General features: G+C 40.2%; 1 protein-coding gene across 1 annotated transcript in view; it reads left to right on the forward strand.

Moving 5' to 3' along the window:
• The window catches only part of luzp2 (leucine zipper protein 2), a 180,014-nt gene that overhangs the window by 149,790 nt on the left and 8,902 nt on the right, over window positions 1–21,322 (forward strand). The window contains exons 7-9 of the mRNA XM_031290079.2: window positions 3,777–3,839; window positions 11,592–11,666; window positions 12,388–12,555. Of these exons, the coding sequence (XP_031145939.1) occupies window positions 3,777–3,839; window positions 11,592–11,666; window positions 12,388–12,555 (306 nt within the window). The remainder of the gene's footprint in view (window positions 1–3,776; window positions 3,840–11,591; window positions 11,667–12,387; window positions 12,556–21,322) is intronic.

Consider the following 21,322-nt stretch of genomic DNA (forward strand, 5'->3'; position numbering starts at 1 on the left):
AAGTTTAGACAAATTAGCTTCGTGACCAAACCAAACATTGCCTGTCTTGGCCCGATTCAGACTGATCTCATGAAGTGGCGTATGTATGACACGCCAATTCATATGCCATAACACCGTTTAGCCTCCATTGACTTACATTACCTTGCGATTGCGTGTGAATTGATACCATATGAAAGGCCAAAAACCCAGAGCTTGGTTGGGGTGGTGGATGGGTAAAACACAGGACTTTCACCCAGGAGAGTGGGAATCGAGTCCTGCGTGTGGAGTTTCCTTTGTGTCCTGCATGTGATGTTTCCTTTCCACGTTTGTTCTTTTCCTAAACCCAACCCCATTCTTCTTTTCCTCATCCCAACCGTTTCTTCTTTTCAACCTAAACTCAACCTCGTTCTTATTTTCCTAATCCAAACCGTTCTTTCTTTTCAACCCAACCCGCACACACCACGTGGCTTTATAAAGACGTTGCAGACTGCAGTCAGCTGTATACAACGTAGACATGCATACAGATAACACGCCTCTTGGCTTTAGGAAAGTGGCGTGTATGTTTATGCAAAGTCATGATGTCACGTTGCCCGTTTTTTTCTCATAGATATTACCTTTTTGTCATCTCCATGTTTCCAATTCAAGACGCACTCATACACTGTGTCATATATACTGTAGGCAGGTATTTGAACTTGGATAATGAGAAATCCATGAAGGCTGTAATGCCATACTTTAAATGCAGAACTGGATGGTGCAGCTTCAGCTTTAGCTCAAAGTTATTGACACTCTGAAAATTAAAGAGCAAAAAAATCTATTTTTGAAAAGCTAATCTACATCAAACAAAACAGCTGGTTCATTGGACATATACAAAATGCACGTGCCTGTTAAGAGGTGAAAATGTGGTGAGATAAAGGGGAAAAAGAAAGGAAATGTAAAGAAGTGTAGATTTTGGATTATTTGGCTGCTTTAAAAAAAAAACGATTTGAGTAATTTCCATTATTTAACAGTGACTAAGGGATTGCATGCTTTTCTGTGGGTTCAGAAACAGGTGCTCCACTTTTTGGTTAGGAAATTATAAATGGCTCATCAATTTAATTTGCCATTTGCCATGTCTATTTGTATTTACAATTGGGCTGTCCCTAAGTGGACAAAAGATAAAAAAAGTAAAAGATAAGTTTGTCATCCACTTAAAAATAATATATAGCTTCACAATACCGTCACTTGTAGAAGGTTAATAACTTAGTCAATACAGTTTGAGTCTAGAACAACTGATACTTAAACAAGAGTAAATGAATCACAAAAACATCATCCCAAATTCTAATCTTAAAAGACCAAATCCCTCCAGAACCTGGCATCCTCTATTTGTCTGATCTTGTCACAAATAAATAAATAAATAAATAATAAACCTAGCAGAACATAAGTGTACTTGCGCACACATTAACATGTCTGTCCTTGGGACAGACTGCTGGAATTTTAACAGTTTTGTCATCATTCTCACAAGGACGATGACTCACAGTGATACATTACTTGAATATTTTTGAAAAAGTTAGGGAGAGCTGTTAAACTACACCAAGCTTATAAAATACCATGTCGCTGCATTTTGTTTTGCTTGTTACTATTTGAAATGCAGGTCCCACCCTTGCAGGATTTGAACCATCGGGAACAACAAGGCAGAGGTGCTGCTGGGATTCTCTTGGGCCGAGGAGACAGCTCACATGATTTATTCTGAGTAAATAATAGACCAATGCTTTGGCAAGTCTGAAATGCTCAGCACTTTTAGAGATTCAGATATTTGCATTTATAAGTTAACACTCCACAGAGTACAGTGACTCTTGAGACACTTAACATGAGTCATTCCATTACCAGAGAGTATCTCAAAAGCTCCACTTAACTGATACAAATAAAATCAATTTGTTAACATTTTATGTTATGACCAGGACCACAGACTTAACGATCTCAAATCAAATGTATGGCTCTAACCTCTGTGAGTTGGAGTTTTAAAGTTAGCTCTGTGTTTATTTAACCTTAGTTTTTTTACGAGGAGCCTCGGGATGCAATTTTTGGATCCAGTTACACATGACAGAGATGGGTGTCTTGGGACATGGAAGCTCCCCAGGAAGAGGAATAACAAGATAAAGAATATCATAAAAAAAAGGCGCAGGTGCTTGTCAAGTACACAAAACCCTTTGAAGAGAATGTGTCCTTCAGCATCGGGTTCAATGTGCTTTGGTGAAAGATTAGACTTCATGTCACATTTTTACTGCCTGTGTCAAGGATGTGTAGAGATAGACAGGAAGGGAGCAAGAGAGGTTTATAGAGATAGACAGATAAAAATAAAGATATTTACAGTGCAGATGGATAAAGAAAGACATATAGAAAGGTAGAAAAAAGACATACTGTATATGTAGAGATGTAAAGACACAGATTAAGATAGATAGGTGGGTAGAAGGTAAGGAAGAAAGAGATACAAGTCACGTTTCCATCCAAATGTAATGCAAAGTTTAAGCGCATTTTCAGGAACTGCACAGTCTCGTTTGCAGTTAAACCATTGCAGAAGAAGAGGGAAACAACAAAATTACATAAATAGGAGAGCGGCAGATATTTTTATTTGTTTCACGCCTTAAATTAAGGTCTCTTCATTGATTCACACATAGGAGATTTCTTTTTTTGTCTCTTCGATGTGGCAGAGGTTAGCGTGACATTTCATTCACATGCACACGTCTGTTTCCATTGCATTTTTTTTTTTATCAATACACCAACCTTTCCACCTCAACCAAACATGATACCTTTTAGTGATATTTGACGGTTTTCAAATTTTTCACCCATGTTTTTTTTTTTTTTAAAATGGACACAAAAAACAGGTAGACGGAAAGTCACTTACATATAACAGAGGAAGAGATATAGATACATTGACAGAAGATATATAGAGAGATTAAAAAAAGAGATCTAGATTGGAAAAAATATATACAGTAACTAGATGGATGGATACATTATAGGAATTATCATTTTATTATACTATAATCTTTCATTTGAGCTCCCATTAATCCGTAACGACTGAAATATCATGCACTGACCTACCCATCCTTTCATTTTAGCCTTAAACTTTGCTGGGGGTCAAGGCAATTTTATCTGCATTCCAATTAATCACAGTTACAGTCCTGCGAGGCTTCACAATAAAAATTTAAAAATATCTTCTAGCCTCACTGAAGACACAGAGAGAAACCCTCTGAACTGCTGCTCTGAACTGCTGCAGAGTCCTGCGCGGAGGCTTCCAGTGTTCATGCTCACATCATGAGCGGCTTTGTGGATGGCTGTGTATCAAGCCATCTAGGAGACAGCCTGTGTTCCATGTGCGTACTGAAGTGGAACAGCAGAGTGAATGTCAGGCAGAGCTGGTCACTGTGTCTGTTTTGGGGGGTGGCAGTAAAGATCTGCTCTGTTTGTGATTGTGTGTGTGCTGCTTACCGCTGACAGGCGAGAGCCCATTGTAACCTAGGAACCTGCATGTGTGTGGTGATGGTGGCGGTAATGTGTGTAGTGGGAGTGAGAATACAGGTTTAGACAGTGGGCAAGAAGCCAGTGCATGACTGCATCATTGTGTGGACTATGCTGTTCAGTGAAGGGGAGATTTGATATTTTCTTCCTCTCAGTAGAGCCTTCCTTTAAGCCAGAGCCTTACCCAGGGAACACTCACAAAGGACTCTTCTGCTGCAGCTGGCAGAATCCTGCTATGTGATCTAAAACCAATTTCTGTATTTGAATAAGCTAACATGTATTTCCTTATCTTCTTCTTGCAGTCCAAAAAAATCCAGGCTCAACTGAAAGAACTGCGGTACGGGAAAAAGGATTTAATTTTTAAGGTAAGTTCAAACTGAAGGTGGGTGGCTTTATAATAGCTCCAGACCAGGGGTAAACAGGTACTTCAGACCACCTTGAAAAGGATGATCCCATCACAGGAGGTACTCCAATTAATTCAGTCTGCAATTACAAAGTCCCTTCCTGTCAGCAGCATGCAAAGCCAATTGCCCAGCGCTAAGTCCACGTACTGCTATGTCCTGCCCTTTGATTTCCCCTCTGCAAGATCCATCCCATCCTTTTCAATCATGGGAGGTATGTGGATAAATGATGTCGACAGTGGTGGATGTGGTTGATACAGATTTATGCATTAGATCATATAAAGGGAATCTTCAAGACACAAATTGCAGATGACACCGTCTATGCCTATAAGTCAGTGGGTAGCATATATTATAGGGCATCAGAAATTTGCCTCCCCCTCACATCCTTCCTCTGCAAGAACATTATAAACAGTGGCAAACAGTTGCCCACCCATTCATACTCCGCTGCCCCTTGTATTGCAAGGATTCAAGGTTCTGTTCTCTGTGAAAGCTCTGAGCACTTACGTAATATTTATTGGCATTTACTGGTACATGGACTGACCTTTCAGGCCTTGTTTGCGGTGTTAAAATGTCAGTCCACATTTCTGCCACAACGCCCTGTAATGACATTTCTTAAATGTATGTTTTGATCCTTCAGACCCATCATTCCTAAAGCTGTGTCAGACATAAATGAAAATGAAGGACTCAATCCTCACAGAGGGAATTTGATGCTTTTAGCCCCACGCCTGAATATATTGTCCCTGGATGTCCTGTTCCTTGTTCTATTCCTAGCCTGTGAATGATGGATGCATTGACTTGGTGTCACTGCTCGCAAACGTTGTCTCTAAATTGCATCAGTAAGTCACACGACACAACCTTATTGCTCAATGTCACCAAACATTTAATGTGGACCTTCAGACCAGTATGGTCTATGGTAATTTGGAGTTGCATTCTGGATAAAGCTAATTTTAGTGTATTCCACACTTGTCTTTAAAAAAACAGTCATCTTTGGGAGATGACAGTCAGTTTTTTTTTTTTTTTTTTTTTTTAACCTGATGGAAAGGTCCAAGGGAAATGCATCATGTCCCTCTGACCTCCCTGATTTCTCTTGCTATTCCTGAAAACTCAACTGTATTCCACACGTCCTGTTTATAATCCCAGAGGGGGACAAGGGAGCAGGAAGTAGAGTAGAGTCACTCAAAATTCGAAATGTCATCAGCCTCACAGAAGGGATGTCAGTCAAGGCACCTTGACCTGGAGGCATTTGAATTGGTTATGACGGCTGTTGTACCATATCAAACTGCATTTTGCAGCACAGTGTAACATTACACAAAGACCACAAACTCACAAGACTGGATACAGAAAAAAAAGAAACCACCAAACCTTCTAATTTCATCTTGGGCACAATTCGGTCTTTCTTAGAACTGACAAGGTATTGCCATAAAGGAAAAATAATTGTTAAACCATAAAATAATACTGTGTTGACAAAATGCAATAATGCAGGTTCACAAAATAAGGACATACTGCACCTACAGTGCCAGAAAAGAAGCCAGTATCGCCAATGTTTTCTTCAGTGGATCATTTTTCATTAATAGCCCTCCGATTTGAAGGACAACTTAAAAAAGAGACCCAGCTCAGTGAATCCAAACTATGCAGTCCCAATACATAACTGTAAACAATACCCACAGGCAGGTTTCCCTTCACTTGCTCAGCCAAAACATTAAAAACTTCAGAGGAACTGACGGTGCCTTCCCCGCGTTTCCCTACGAGACAATATTTTGGCAGAGGAGCAGTATTCAAGCCTTCACATCTTCTTCACTTCGCCAGTCCACTTTTAAATTTACCCCTAGAGCTGTTTCTCCTCCAGCTTAGAAAAAAAACAGAAAAGAAAAGAAAAATGACGGCTTGATGTAGTTGCATGCCTCGTCTAGCAGAGCCGCTAGTACCCCACTGACCCCATACCTCTATAATGGATTCAGCAAAGAAATATGGAGCTTTAGACCTGGAGGCACTAACCCTGAAAGTCAGCATTTCTGGGTCAATGCGCCCACAGTCCTCAGAGGACTATCCGCTGATGATGCTTATAGTGTAATGGATGGTAATGGCTCACTACTGTAATGCTACAAATCCCCATGCATGCACATCCAAACACACATTCTTGAGATCCTTTACAAGACAAGCTTAGAGCAGGCTGCATTTGTTTTCTTGGTGCTTGTGAGCCAATCCAGCCTGGACTCATGATTATTCTTTACTCTACACTTTCTTCTCAACCAAACACATATTCATATTCAGCGACATTTACAGCAGCTCAGAGTGCCGCATTTTGTATGTGTCTACTTTCTATTCTTTTAGCTGATTGTAAAGTCATATTATAATGTACTGCCAGTATGGCAGTACATTATAATATGGCACATATCCAATAATATGTTGCAAGTTTCTTTGAAATTTGAATATTTTTTTTTATCAGTAACCTTCAGTATCCCATTATGCTGAAAAGAATCCAAATATGTATCAGTGAATACTTTTCATACCTTTCATTTGCCCCAAAGAGATTATATGCAGTCCTTTGTGTTGATGATTAAAGAACTGTTCCTCAAACTTTATTACCTTTGGATTCCCTCTTGAGCGCAGCCCGACAGCTATAAATGGCTTTGCGCGATTGTCCCAAACTCCCTGTAAATGGGAAAAAGATCTTCTGAGAGAAAGATTTGATTCTTTGAAACCCATAGTGTTGAATGTTGCCCTGTCCTTGACTGTCACTGTATGACTCATCTATCAGTGAAAACTTAAACATCATTTCAGCTGCCCCGCGAGTGGTAGAAGTGACAGACAAGTTCATCATTAAAATCACTACTTTGCTAGCAGAAATCGAGATTAAAATTAGATGAAATCGGCAAACATGCCAAGAGCCCCCACAGTCTCACAAAAGTCACTGAGGTACCACATAGGTCTATAAAACTCACCAGAAACCATCAGTCAGCCTCATCAGCCATCTCTGAAATTCCACACACGTTTTTTTTTCAGAGATTGTGGATGCTGTTTGTTGGGTTAGCTGACCTTGGGTGTTTCAGAATGTAAGCGCATGCAGTTTTTCATTTTGAGAGGCCAGTAAAAGACGCCACATAAATGTCCATGGCTTAAAGTCCATCACTAGAGGTGCTAGCACACTACGCAGATGGCAAAGAACTAGTGGTGACGAAGGCCTGCCTCACATCGCTTGGGTCTTGGCCAAAATGTTGCACTAGAACACACCACAAAACCTATAGTCGACAGCCAACCAAGCACGTACTATTTATGTATCTTGTTGTATGTTTGCCCTCTTATGGACATTAGTGCAAACATAGATATTCCAATAATTTAAACCTTTGTGTTTTTTTTTTTTAATGGAACATTGAAAAATCATCTTTGCCAGTTTTGACAGTCCTATTGTGTAGTGGATTGATCAGATGAGATAAGGATGATGCTGTTTTGTACGGTGGCCCTGAAGTGCAAATCACAACAGCAATAAGAAAAACGCAACAACAAATCATAAAACACAACGGCAAATAGGAAAACAAAACGGCAAATATGAAAACACTTCAACAAATCATAAAACACAACGGCAAATAGGAAAACACGACAACAAATAGGAAAACAAAACGGCAAATAGGAAAACATGACAGCAAATAGGAAAACACAACAGCAAATAGGAAAACAAAACGGCAAATAGGAAAACACAACAGCAAATAGGAAAACATGAGAGCAAATAGGAAAACACGACAGCAAATAGGAAAACAAAACGGCAAATAGGAAAACACGACAGCAAATAGGAAAACACGACAGCAAATAGGAAAACAAAATGGTAAATAGGAAAACACGACAGCAAATAGGAAAACACGACAGCAAATAGGGAAACACGACAGCAAATAGGAAAACACGACAGCAAATAGGAAACACGACAGCAAATAGGAAAACAAAACGGCAAATAGGAAAACAACAGCAAATAGGAAAACAAAACGGCAAATAGGAAAACACGACAGCAAATAGGAAAACACGACAGCAAATAGGAAACACGACAGCAAATAGGAAAACAAAACGGCAAATAGAAAAAAAACGAGAGCAAATATGAAAACACAACAGCAAATAGGAAAACACGACAGCAAATAGGAAAACACGACAACAAACATGAAAACACTTCAACAAATCACAAAACACAACAGCATTAACTTCTACCAGAAAAGGTAGGGCCTATCTAGCAGAGGACGGACCCTCCTGATTGGACAGACACACTGTCTGTCCGTTTTGTTTTCCTATTTGCTGTCGTGTTTTCCTATTTGCTGTCGTGTTCTCATATTTGCCGTTTTGTTTTCCTATTTGCTGTCGTGTTTTCCTATTTGCTGTCGTGTTTTCATATTTGTTGTGTTTTCCTATTTGCTGTCGTGTTTTCCTATTTGCTGTCGTGTTTTCCTATTTGCCGTTTTGTTTTCCTATTTGCTGTCGTGTTTTCAGATTTGCTGTTGTGTTTTCATATTTGTTGTTGTGTTTCCATTTTTGCCGTTGTGTTTTATGATTTGTTGTTGCGTTTTTCTAATTGCTGTTGTGATTTGCACTTCAGGGCCACCGTAGTTTTGAGTTGTAAGCATGTGTATGTCCAGGGGGCCATTTGTGAAAAAAAAGGGGGGATGTTTTTTGATCATGCACAACAAAACAAAACATGCAGGAATTAAATCTCCCTTTCAACACCATTACATAGATATAGTGCCACTCGGCCAGCTATGTCAAAACACTTATTTATGCACTTCAATATTCAATGGAAAATAATCTCAGAATGAAATAGCACAAAGTGGTGTCAACACGGTGCTTTCAAGCCTGGGAGCTAAGTTCACTTCGCGGCAAAAAAAAAAATACTTTCACCCAGGAAAAGCTTGTTCGTACCTCGAGAGTGTTTCAATCCAATCTTTTTCCTAAATGTAACTAGTCATTTTGGTGCCTAAACTTAACTGTCATCGCCACATGACGCTCACTTTTTCTGGCTAAACTCAACTACCACGGCCCCTGAAAGGACCGTCATCTGGCGGTGCCTGTAGCCGGCTCACAGTCACCTGTTGGCGGCTTAACAACTGCCGCTGGTAGCCGGCGTCCCGGAGCTCTGTAGCGGCTAAATACAACCAGTAACTGCCGCTCGGATTTTATCATTCTATCGCACTATAGACTGTTCATGTTACAGCGCTTCACTTAGTTTAAAATAATCCTATTTTGTGGCCAGTTAGCTCAGTTGGTAGAGCAGGCACACATATATAGAGGTTTATTCCTTGACACAGGGTTTGAATCTGACCTGTGATGGTTTTCTGCATGTCTTCCCCCTCTCTCTCCCCTTTCATATCTGAGCTGTCCTATCCATTAAAGGCGGAAATGCCCCAAAAAATAATCTTGAAAAAAAACAAAGAAAACTTCTGTTTTAGGTATATAATGGTCTATTGGTGAAGTAGCATTGATCACTTTGAGGGGGGGATAAAAATAATTCAGCAGAGACAAGGATATATAGACCAGAAATAGGCAAATCACACCCTGTGTATATCCTGCAGCGTAAAACATAAAAGGCATGAAACACTGTAATCAAATCCTGCATTTTGGCAAGTTAACTAAATGGTAAATACAATCATGGTGCAGATGATTACATTATCACATTTTGTCTAATGAAAGAACAACAATAATTCACCTCTGCATTTATATTTCTCTCCCTCTTTCCGTGCGCAGTGTGTCTTTCTGTTTAACAATCAACACACAGCCTGCCATGTGATTGCACACATCCACACAAACCTATGAAAGTAATACATAGGGATTTGATGAAATTAGTCACATAAATCAGTTTTCTGATATACTGATTGCACACACGGGAGTACCACGTCGGGACACAACTTTTATAGTGTGATTAGTTTCGCTTTCATTTTTGAAAAAAAAAAAAAGGATGACTACTGTGGACCTTCATACCTTAGCGTGATAATAAGTGATTATAAGTGTATGTGAGTGAATATTGGCGTGCAAATGAGTTTCTACGTCTAATTCGTTTTTTTAATGCGCTGTACGGCCATTATGCTAATGCATCAAATCGGCAGAAGAGGAGAGGCGATAGAGAGTACCAACGTTAATCGGCGCTGCTGCTGGTGAATAAGGAGGGGTATTTTTGTGAAAAACAACACCCAAAACCATCTTTTGAGTTTTCTTAACGTTATTCTATTATTATGACAATAGAGGTATGTGCAGAATAGGTATTTAGGAAACGTCGGGGCAGAAGGAAAACAGCAATAACAATGGGTTAAAGAGGGACGACTAGTGGCAACGGTGCAGGACACCGCAAAAATGTGGAGCGGCGGACGCTCACCGTCTCCGTGCTGTGCCACCACCTTAAGGCCAGTTTTAGACAAACTGCATGCATATTTTGATCCAATACGAGTTTCTTTTCTGGCCTGAAAATGCCTCGGGATCCCCCAGTCAGAGCCGGTTAATGTGGCTCAGGAAAGGGAAGTTTAGGGTCCCCTGCTGGAGCTGCTGCCCCTACAACCTAAGAGTGGAATGGATGGATGGAAGTGTTTTCATGTGTGTTCACAATGGAGTTTCTTTTCTTCTTCCTGATGTGTTTAACAATAATAAAAGACTCATATAGCGTTATATTTACAAAAAAGGGGATTAATCTCTATGATCTACTCATTAATGGCTTTGATGGTTCCAGGGGGGTCTGCTCTTATAACTGTCAAAATTAACAGTCTAAAGCAGTTGTTCTCAACCAGGGGGTCGGGACCCTCCTTATGGGTTCGCAAAATAATTTCTGGGGGTTGCCAGATAGTTGGGGAGAAAAAAAAGAAAAAACATATTTTCGACTGGGGAATTGTTTTTACATTAATGTGTGAAGTTTGATACACTTCATGTGTTATATATTCAGAGCTTCATTGGTAAATCAGGAGGTCCTGGAACACAGAAAGCGGTCTAAAGGCAGTGTCAGGGGGAAAGAAAAAGTCACAAACACATAAAAAATCCACAGAGTCTGGAGCACATTGGACAAGGCTAGGTGCTAACTGCTAAACTGCCATTAAAGCAAAGTATATTTGTTTGCATCAATTATTTTAGAGCATTCACAATAATCACTCAAAAACAGCAGGGGGAGTAGGTTGTGAACCACTGGTCTAAAGGCCATGTGATCTTTTTTTATATTGCTTTGAATGAACTCATGCTCATATGATTCCCTCTGGATTCTGCACTTTTCTGTGTTCCATGAAATACTGTAGACCAGAGGTATTATTCGCCGAGGGCATTTCAGTGCTGAAATTACATTACAATGTATCAATATAGGAGAGCTATGATTATGAGGGTTTATGAGATATCACTGCTCTCCCATTTAAAGACACAAAGGGATTTATTAAGTGCTAAAAGCATATAATGTACACGAGGTACAGTGCTCGATCAATGTCTTTGTGTGTGTGTGTGTGTGTGTGTGTGTGTGTGTGTGTGTGTGTGTGTGTGTGTGTGTGTGTGTGTGTGTGTGTGTGTGTGTGTGTGTGTGTGTGTGTGTGTGTGTGTGTGTGTGTGTGTGTCATAATACAGATTTTAAAAAGTCAGGACAAAAGTGATGCTCGGCAAAATAAAAAAGAGTCTCAATCCTTTGCGCTATAGATCCGTGTTATTGATAGTGCTGGGGAGACAAGGTAGTGATGCACAGAACAAAGAGACTTAAGCTGATTCAAAAGTCCTGTCTTTCTGCAGGGGCAGCAGCTAATGGACTTGGAGCACAAGTTAACTGTAGCCAAGGAAGAACTGGAGAAGACTGCACTGGATAAGGTGAATAACATGGGGGTACTGAAAACAATCAGTACTGATTTTCATGATTTTTTTGTGTGCTGTGACTTTGATGCTTTTGTAATATTTGTAGGTTGTATAACTTTTAACTAATCTTGTCTATATATATATATAGCTTTAGAGAGTGGAGTTTGAGGATAGAAAATAATTGTAAAGGTAAAAATAACTCATTATAAACAATGAGTTATTAATAATAATTCAACAATAAACATTTCCATGGCAATTGTCTGATTAATGAGGGTGTATTTTTTAAATGCTGAGCTTGAGCAGGTTGAAAGCATGCAGCAGCTTCAATATATCATGTATAATGTTATGTTCATATGTAGTTATTGACACACTGTCACTAGGGGCAAGTTAGATGAGTTAAAAATGCATGGGGGAAAAAAGTGCTGATGAGGAAAACAGGTAATTCCGGTGCTCGGCTCAGGAGTACTGACATCAAAGGGCTGTTGTAAAATAATTAAACCAATCATTCTGCCCATTATTATTATTGATTAAAAGTAAATGATCATTCCAGCATTCCTTCTTTTGTATTACTCCGGTGAGTCCTGCTTCATGTCTTGCCTAACGATGCCTCCTAACTGTACTAAAGCCATTTGAAAGCATGGCCAATGGCTTTAATGCCCAAGTAAATTTCTCATGTGGATGGATGGAAGGAGGGATTCAGAAATCTGCCTGTGTGTGTAATTTTGTTTTGGGACAGGAGTCTCAGCTGAAGGCGCTGAAGGACACGGTTCACATCTGCTTCTCAGCTGTCCTGCACAACCAGCCCAGCAGCAGTCCCAGATTCCCCACCTCCTCCACCCACTTGTTCAGATACTCATCACTCATCAACAGCTCCAGAGTCACCTTTCAGCAGCCACATGCCAAGGTAATTCAGCATTCCTCTCACGTCCATCTGATTTCATGTTTATCCAAAGAAAGGCCTGGGTTGTTGTAAAAATCCAACCTTTTTTTGAATGGGTCGAGTGATGTGCTCAGTCTCCCGTATATCTACTGTAGATGAGGCCCTGCTGTCTGTCCTTGGGCTAACAGTATGTCTTACTGTAAGACGTCAACATGAGTTCACAAAGATAAGCATTTATTGCTAGCATTTACACAATGTGAAGTGTTTCTATTCTTAATCATGAAATAATAGGCCTTTTAAATACTTTGAAATACAAGTAGTTATATTCTCATTCCATCAGGTTGTAACAGTCTTAAGGCCGTGTTATGATTGTGCATAGAATCGACGGCGTACCCCAGCAGACCACTCTGCGTCTACGCCGGACCCTACGCCGTAGCCTGACGTGCACCTCTCGAAAAATGTAACTACACGTCGCGGGCACACACGCACGACGCTCGGCCGTGGCTTGGTAGCGTTGCATTTCCCCCGACTCATTTCCTGGTTCTCCTTTTCCATAAACAACATGAAATCAAGGAGAGGGTTAACTTTTCCTGCTACAGATTCCCCACCGTGGTCAGAAAGCACAAGTGAGACACTTTGTTTCTCTCACTATGCCTCTAGAGTCACAACTTGCTCCGAACTCTCTCACTTTCTCCCTCGCTCTATCACCCACTCCCCACACACACACAGGCCGGCTCGAGGCACACACCAACGCACAAGTAAACAAAGACTTGACCCTCCGGAAACCACACCCCCCCCTAGCATTCTGGCGGTGAAATGCACCGCGATGCAAAGAAACACGCTCAACCCCGACGCAGAACTCCGAAAGGGTCACAACGCTGTAGGAGCGACGGCATAGCTATGGCGTGGAGTTTACGCACGACCATAAAACGGCCTTTACATCTCTACTTTTCTTCATTTTAAAATGGCTCAAAAGACGCTCAAAGCACATGTATTTCTCAAACATTTAACTACTTATATCTCTATTAACTACTTATTACAACATTTTAAACATTAACATTTTAAAGGGAATATTTAGCTTCAGTAAATCAATCAATCAATCAATCAAGGTGGCAGTCTTTTGTCACAACCTAATGTTTTCAGGGCTCTCAATTTTTGAAGACAAGCAAGAGTGATTTTTATGCACCTATTTCTACCTTTTTCTGAATCAATTTATGCTGGAAATATCTTTATGTAAAGGGAAACATAGATTACAATCCAAATATAAAAACATAATGGAATATATTGCAATAAGGCTCTCAGGCATTCTGTATTGCTTTCAACTATTTATTCTCCTGTACATCGACTTTTCTACTTATATCTGAGTCAGCACACATGTAACCTAGCATAATTTACTCTTCCCTTCTCTTTTGCATCTTTTGTTGAGGAAGTAACCTCCTTAAATGTGCACATGACAATTATTCACCTCAATGATACATTCATTCATTTAAATTTATTAATAAACCCCTGGACTGTAATATTGTTGAGTTTGAGCAAGATTTCTGCTCATGTTCAAAACTTTGTGCACATTCAAAATATATCTGTGTTCTCTGAGATTTGGAGGAGTCGTGATATTTTGAGAAAAATAAAGTTGTAATAGTCACTATATTTCAGAAAATAATCTACCGGCACCATAGTCTGCTGTGCATTACGTGATTGCTCTGCTGATACGGTAGATCTCAGACCGTCTGACAGACACAGAGCCCCGTTTGGGTCTCTGGTCTCTGAATGAGCGAACGTTTAGGGAAGTGTCTGTACGCTGCTCTATGCTTTTTTTTTCATTGGTTGTTGCGTTAAATCTTACCAAGATACAATAGTGCTATTTTCTGATTGGCTATCGTGTAGCCCCTTTCTTTTTTTTGATTGGCTGATAAGTGGCAGGCTCAACTAAGAACTCCACGGGAGACGCACTTGATTCCTGCCGGTTCCATAGTGAGAGCAGTGCGCCAGAGAAATTTTGGGTGCTGTGGCATATTAAATATATTATAAATAGTTTTCCGCGTGAGAAATACAATGTGTGGCGGGAGTGCGCGACAAAAGACCAAAATGAGTGACTGTCACGCTCAATGCGTGACACTTGAGAGCCCTGTGTTTTTTGTTTTTCTAATCAAAAACCCACTTTAGCACATTTCTAAGCCATGAGAACATTTATGAACAACATCCCTTTAGATTGTTCAGTCATTTTACCATGACATGCATTTGTGGTAACAACACAATTGTTTCATTTAGATAATTACATCACGTTGTCAATGTTAAAGTTGAAATTAGCAAAGAAATAGACGCTGACATAAATGCATGGGGAAAAAAACAAAGATTTCAGCTCAGTTTAGGAGAGTAAACAGAAACAGCTAAACTACAGTCCAGTTTGGTTTGAACCAAGAGTTAGGGTTTTTGCATCGTATCACTGCTACAGTTATAGTTGAACTACAGTAACACTGCTATCTGACTAATTCATAATGTTAGCAGTGAACATTAACTGCAGCTGTAATCAAAAAGGTCAAAGCAACACAGGTTGTGCCATGGATACATGTCTGTTTGGTAATCATGGTTGATTGCAGAGTTGGAACATTTATATATTTACAAAGCAGCTTCATTACTGTGGCTTTGAATGAGCAATGCAGGCTGAATGTCAAAATGCATTTCCATAGCCCTTTGATATTACCAGAAGCATGGCTAATGGGCCTTTTTCACAGCAGACATTTTGACTTGTCATAGCAGGGAAATCACAGGTGCAATTATTACTATTAAATATGGCTCTATGCCATTTAAGTGTATCTGGGGCCATGTCAGAGAGAACCCTTGAACAAGTAGAGCTAAGTGGAGTGCGGCCCTGATTAATCCTTTTAATTACACTTGTGGTTTTCTGAAATGAAAAGGCCTGTAGTGTTGACTTTGCCTCCCAATATCTGGTCAGTTTGATTGTCAGTGACCCCAGTTTAAACACAGCAGTTACAATGTCTTGGGATGAAAATAAGAGAAGTTTGTTTTGTAAAGTGAAAATGGAAAGCAAGTTGGAATTTGGATTTGCCTCTGTAATGGTGGAGTATAATTTTCCCTCTGACTTTCCAGATAAGATAAAGCAGGCTGCTGTTTTCTGCTCCTGTCTGTGTAAACACTTTCAAATTGAAATTCATTTCACACTGTAACTCCCAACTTGGTAACATCATGGAATATAACTCTGTGCCAAAATATTCACCTCACCACACATCAGAGCGCACATAATGCACTGTCTGCAATATGAATTTAAGTGTTAGCCGATTATTACCTCCTTTTCAAGTGGCTATTTGTCTATCTGATGCCTTGAGTATATCTCTCAAGAGGGAAATAGCCCAGGAAATAATTATTACCAAATATAATAGTTGGGCAAACACGATTCCAGAGGTTGTTCAGAATAATAACATGTCTAAATCAAGCAGCAGCCTAAGTCATTTATATCAGTATTTGTATTCCATGGTGCCGTAGCTTTGGAGGTAAAGCCCAATTACTTTGGGGAATTATGGGTCTTTTGCGGGTATGTTGGATTTAAAATCTGTTCTCTATGAAATTATTAACTCAATGTGACACAGGCTTTGTTTGGAGCCTTTCAAAGTCAAGGTCACAGTGATTCAACTAAGGGCTCAGGATTTAATCCCTTTCAGGAGTAAAAAAAAGTAACTGGCCTGTACTCATTGTAAAATAGGATTATGCCTTCAGTGTAGATATTGCCTCTTGTTTTGCTAGTAAAACACGTCGACATTTTAGTGTAAAGATTTTACCCAGACAATATGTTTTTATTCTTTGAATGCAACCAATACTGACTGAAAACAACATTTCTATATTTCTGCGACTCTGTAGACCTAAAACAACAGAACTGAAACCAGCAGAATATACACATTACTTTTGTTTCTTGAACATATTCTCCATAGTACCTGTGGTCATGTCCACCTAAATCAAAGATCAGGTTAGTTCTGATATCTGAAAAGCAGTCGCTGCAGTCACTTTGAAATCATCTAGCCCGTCACAGCACCGCCGTGCCTTATCTGCCATGATCCTGGTGAGCAATTCTGTCTTTAAGAGGCTTTTCTCCCCTCACAGCAGTCACAAATTTACTCTGCCTCTCTTTCGTGGGTGCCTAAGAGATTTGACATGCCTTAGAGGATTTTTGGTTTTCTTTATTTCTCATCATGCGTCAGTACCACCATTTACACCAGTGTCACCACTGTCCCTCTGCTGCGCATCATACAACACAATAGTCGGCAATTGATACTTTCTGTCCACATTTAAACTCTTTTCAGTGATGGCAGCAAAACTGGATGAACTCAATATAACTAAATTTCCCCGTCATCCTTCTTTCATTACTCTGAGCCAAATAAATGCAAGCACATGGGCAAAATAAGCGTGTCACAAAAAGAAAAGACAAGTAAAGGAAACTCAAGGTAGGTGTGGGTTGACTTTATGCTAATGACGTTTATACTTCCTACATCATTAGCATACAAGTAGCAGCACTCCACTTGTGAGCAGTTGCTAGCTCCATTATCTCCTGTAGCTGCTGTACACTTTGACGGGCTGTCTGATAAATCTGAGCACGCCTTCGCTGTAAAGATTACTGGGGTGCTCCATCTGTCCACTCTGCCTGTGCACGTGGAGGTGGGTCAAAACTCATTTAAATCACTGCCAAATTTATCTCAAATTAAGTAGTAAAATAACAGCACACAATAGCACTTACTGTGCATGGAAGAGCCAAACAGCCCACAGCTGAGAAGTTAGGTAACAATCCACTGACATACGTAGAGGCAAATGTCAGGAACTTGGCTATTTGATGACCACATGGTGTTGCTTAACAGCATGAAAGCACTCAGTAATGTTGTTATTACACTCTTAATGCAAGTTTCTGCTGCGCAGTTTTGAGCTGACATATTAGTGTAAGTGAATTGTAGCTGAATTCATTCAGTTATACATGCTGATATTTCTAAAAATGCATGGCTAATCATATGCTAATTATTTGTTGATGATAAAAAGGCAATTATTTTGCACACAGCAGGGTAGGATGGCACTACCACCAATGAAAAAAAGAAAAACAATGCTCCAAAGCTTTTAACTTATGGAAACAGTATTTATCCACTAAGTGGATGATAAAACATACATTTGAGTTTCATGAGCACACTTAGAGTAAAAACCGCTTTGTGTTTTTGAAATCCAAAGTGGGTAAGTGCAGAGATGTTTGTTCAAGCACTCACTGACACCACTTTGAGCTTTACACTTGTAGTTTGAGTTAACATAATGGGCCTTAAGCTCTGGTAGAAGCTACAGATAAGACTCTCCCAGATCTTGCCCCTCTCACACACACTCACACACACACACACACACACACAAAGCTCTTTTTGCTGGTGAAAGATTCATTAGTGTGAAGATGCAGGGATCAGCAAGATTGTAGTGGAAGTTGCTTCATATTTAACAGTCTCGGGGAGAGAGCCAAGTCTTGCGGTCCGTTAGCATGAAATTTTCATCAAAGTAATGGGAGATGATGTCTTAGATGCTCGGAGCACTGTGCCGGAGGAGAAATCAGGCATTTTATTGCCCTGCTCTCAGCACTTACTATTTACTTTTATGATTGTTTCCTTGATTATATAAATCGACGGGATATTCATCTCTGCCACGCAAGGAGGTGGTAGTAGGTGGTTGATAGTGCAAGATATTTATAAATTTGGATGGTGGAGATAAAATGCAACAAACATGAGAATGCTTACTAAGAAGTAAGTACCCGTTATAGTAGTTAACTAGTTAAGCATTTCTAGTAAAGCTCTCTTTTTATTAAATTCATCTTAGATATTAAACTTTTACAGTCTGACAGTTAAATGTGCAATGCAGGGTTTCAGATCAGAAAAAAAATCTTATCTTTGTATTTTAAGAAGGGAACTCCATTATCTTATTGATAAAATATACCGTGTATATGTTTATATTTATAAATGTGGTCTACAGTGAAGCGGTACTTTCTTTGATAATAAATGTTCACAGTTTTAGCACTTTATCAAGTTTCTACTGAAGGAACAATGGCCGTATGGAGACAGAGGAGCATGTTACATGCCCTTCCTCTTTTGCTGTACTGTCAAATGTTGCTGGATCTGACGGAAGCTGTCAAAAGTCAGGAAATAATGCATGAAGTGTTCGCCCAAAATGGAGTGTGACAGTGACAGGTTAAGATTGCTTATGGTTATCTTGCAAACATCTTACTTTATGCTCTCAAGAGACCACTTTTGACCCAGTTAAGGAAAATACTATGTACCAGCCTACTGCAAAAGATGGACAGAGTTACTTGTGAGAGATATCTGCTGTACAAACTCAGTTTACTTTTATTGTTTGGTGCAGGAAAGAATACAGAACATGGTCCAAGCATATTTTTCTCTTCTGTGTTATACTGTTTAATTATTTCAATGATTGTATACAGGAAGAGGCTAAAAAAAACCCAGACATGTACATTTTCTGCACTGCTTGTAAATGTCGACATATTTCAGAATGCATCAATTGACAGGTTGACCTTTCTTGTGTTGAAATTTTGTCTCAACACCTACGTGAGCCACTGGCCTATAGATTGATCCAGGTTCCAAGTATCTGACTTTTTGACTGGCTTGTTGCTGGAGAAGTGAGAAGTTTGTGCCTCACTGTGGGTGAAAACTTGAGCTGACCCTAAATAATGTCAACATTCCTTATGCGTGAGGGTCAAGCAGAAGGCCCTTGCTGTACTCAGGGGACCTTGAGCAGAAAACATTCTCCACCACACTCAGTTATTGACATCAGTCTTCACCAGAATACACTGTCAGGGAGCCTGCACTAACTTTTTTGCACCAGAGATCTGTTGATTTTACATTTCTATCATACCTTAATTGTAGCAGTGCCGTTTTTGATGCTTATTTACTTTGTACATTACAATCAAGATCTTGAAAAAAAAAATAGCCTCAACTATTGTAAATTACAACAACAACTGGCACTGGGTTACTCTACTGCTGTATGCATACTCTGGGCCAGATGTACTAACGCTTTTGCGCCCACTTCAGGCGTATTTCTTTCGCAACGTGCGCGTAAAAGCATGGCCAGGTATGTACAAACAGGCCACACTGAGGTAAAAGCGCAGACTGCCTGTCACGGGGACTGACAATGGCAAATTGCGCTTTTCCGTGTCATGCATATGCATTCATGGCAGGGTGAAGGGGAAAGTGGGAGTTTCCCATAAAGAGATGGGAGGAGAAGCGTAAAGTGCGCCTAATGATGTATTCCGCTGTATGTAAAAAAACGCCCGTGAAAGCGGGCCTCTATTTTGTGGTGAAAATTCTCCGCCTCTTAAAAACAGGTGTAAATCAGCTGCAAGCGGGTTTCCTCGCATATGCCTCCTGGTGAAATGGCTAGTGCTGCCCTCTGAAAGTCTATGAGTCGAATCATCCGTCAGTGACCCCTCAGTCGACTGAAAATACTTCAAGTCAAGCCGCTAGCAGGGCGAGTGCACTGAACAGTGTTTCCCACAGGTGGTCTATAGATATGAATGGTGATGACACAGCAAACAAGTCACACACAAAAAGCATAGTAAATGAGACGGGGGCTTGTAAGTTGGGTGGGTTTCCGACATTGCCGCAGACCCCTGATACAGTAATGGTACGTGTCCAGGCGTTGTTTGACAGCAGGGATCATCCCGCTTCCCAGCATTGGACGCTTGGTGGGCTTGCCACTAGCAGTAGCCACCAGCAGTAGCCCCTAGCAGTAGCCACTAGCAGTAGTCACTATCAGTAGCCTTTCCAAGCCGACCTAGAGCCGGTCACGGTGCACCACCACGAAGGAAATGCAGGGATACGAGGGGATCCTCCCACACCGAGCAGCCGCAAGTTGAATCTCCCCCGGGCAGACTGCGTGGACTGCCACCCGTTAAAGGTGCCATAAGCGATGCTGGGCAAAGATTGTCGATATTTGAACTCAACTGCCAAACAAATAGAGGCCACCCCCTTCAGAAGCTCCACCCCCCAGATTCACGGACAGATAACTACTGGCCGATACTTTGGTTTATGACCAAATACCTGCAAAACTAATGACATTTCCCATCAGCCTCAGCTGTACTGTGTGTTTAAGCATGGTAACACTCTAACCTATGGTGAATATGCTAACAATTATACCTGCTAAACATCAGCATCTTAGCATTGCCTTTGTAAGCATGTTAGCATGCTGTTCAAGATTGGCCTCACAGAGCCGCTAGCATGGCTGTAGACTTACTTTACTAAAATATAACTGCATCCATTATCACAGTAGCTGTTAGTTTTAGATGAGAATTGTTTACATATTTTATGCCAACTTTGTAAACCAGAGTTTAGAATCTCTGCTGGTGTGGTTGTGGAGTGTGGCTTCTTACTGCAGTTGTTCAAATTGTAAAACTATTTGTGCAGGAATATGAATTAGTAAAAAAGATTTTTGATATTAGTACTAGATATGTGGTATACAGTATGGTGGAATATTACTAGGTTCACCTCCAAGCCTTCCAAGCCAAGTATTTAAATAATTCTTTGGTCGTTTGTCAGCAATCTGTTTCTGTTGCCCTCCCTGCTGCCTGTTGTAAAAACAGCCATGATTTATTTACTACAAACAAGTAAACTGGATAGTTTTGGATGTACAAGTATAGATGAAACAGTTATGAACCTCTGAGTCACAACTGTTTACTTTTCAAGAACCCAAAAGCCACTGCTGCATCAACAAGCCATTCAGACATTTTATTTTTAACCCCGAGTTGAAATGTTCT

The sequence above is a fragment of the Sander lucioperca genome, chromosome 3 (genome assembly GCF_008315115.2).
Source record: "Sander lucioperca isolate FBNREF2018 chromosome 3, SLUC_FBN_1.2, whole genome shotgun sequence".
Taxonomy (NCBI): Eukaryota; Metazoa; Chordata; class Actinopteri; order Perciformes; family Percidae; genus Sander; species Sander lucioperca.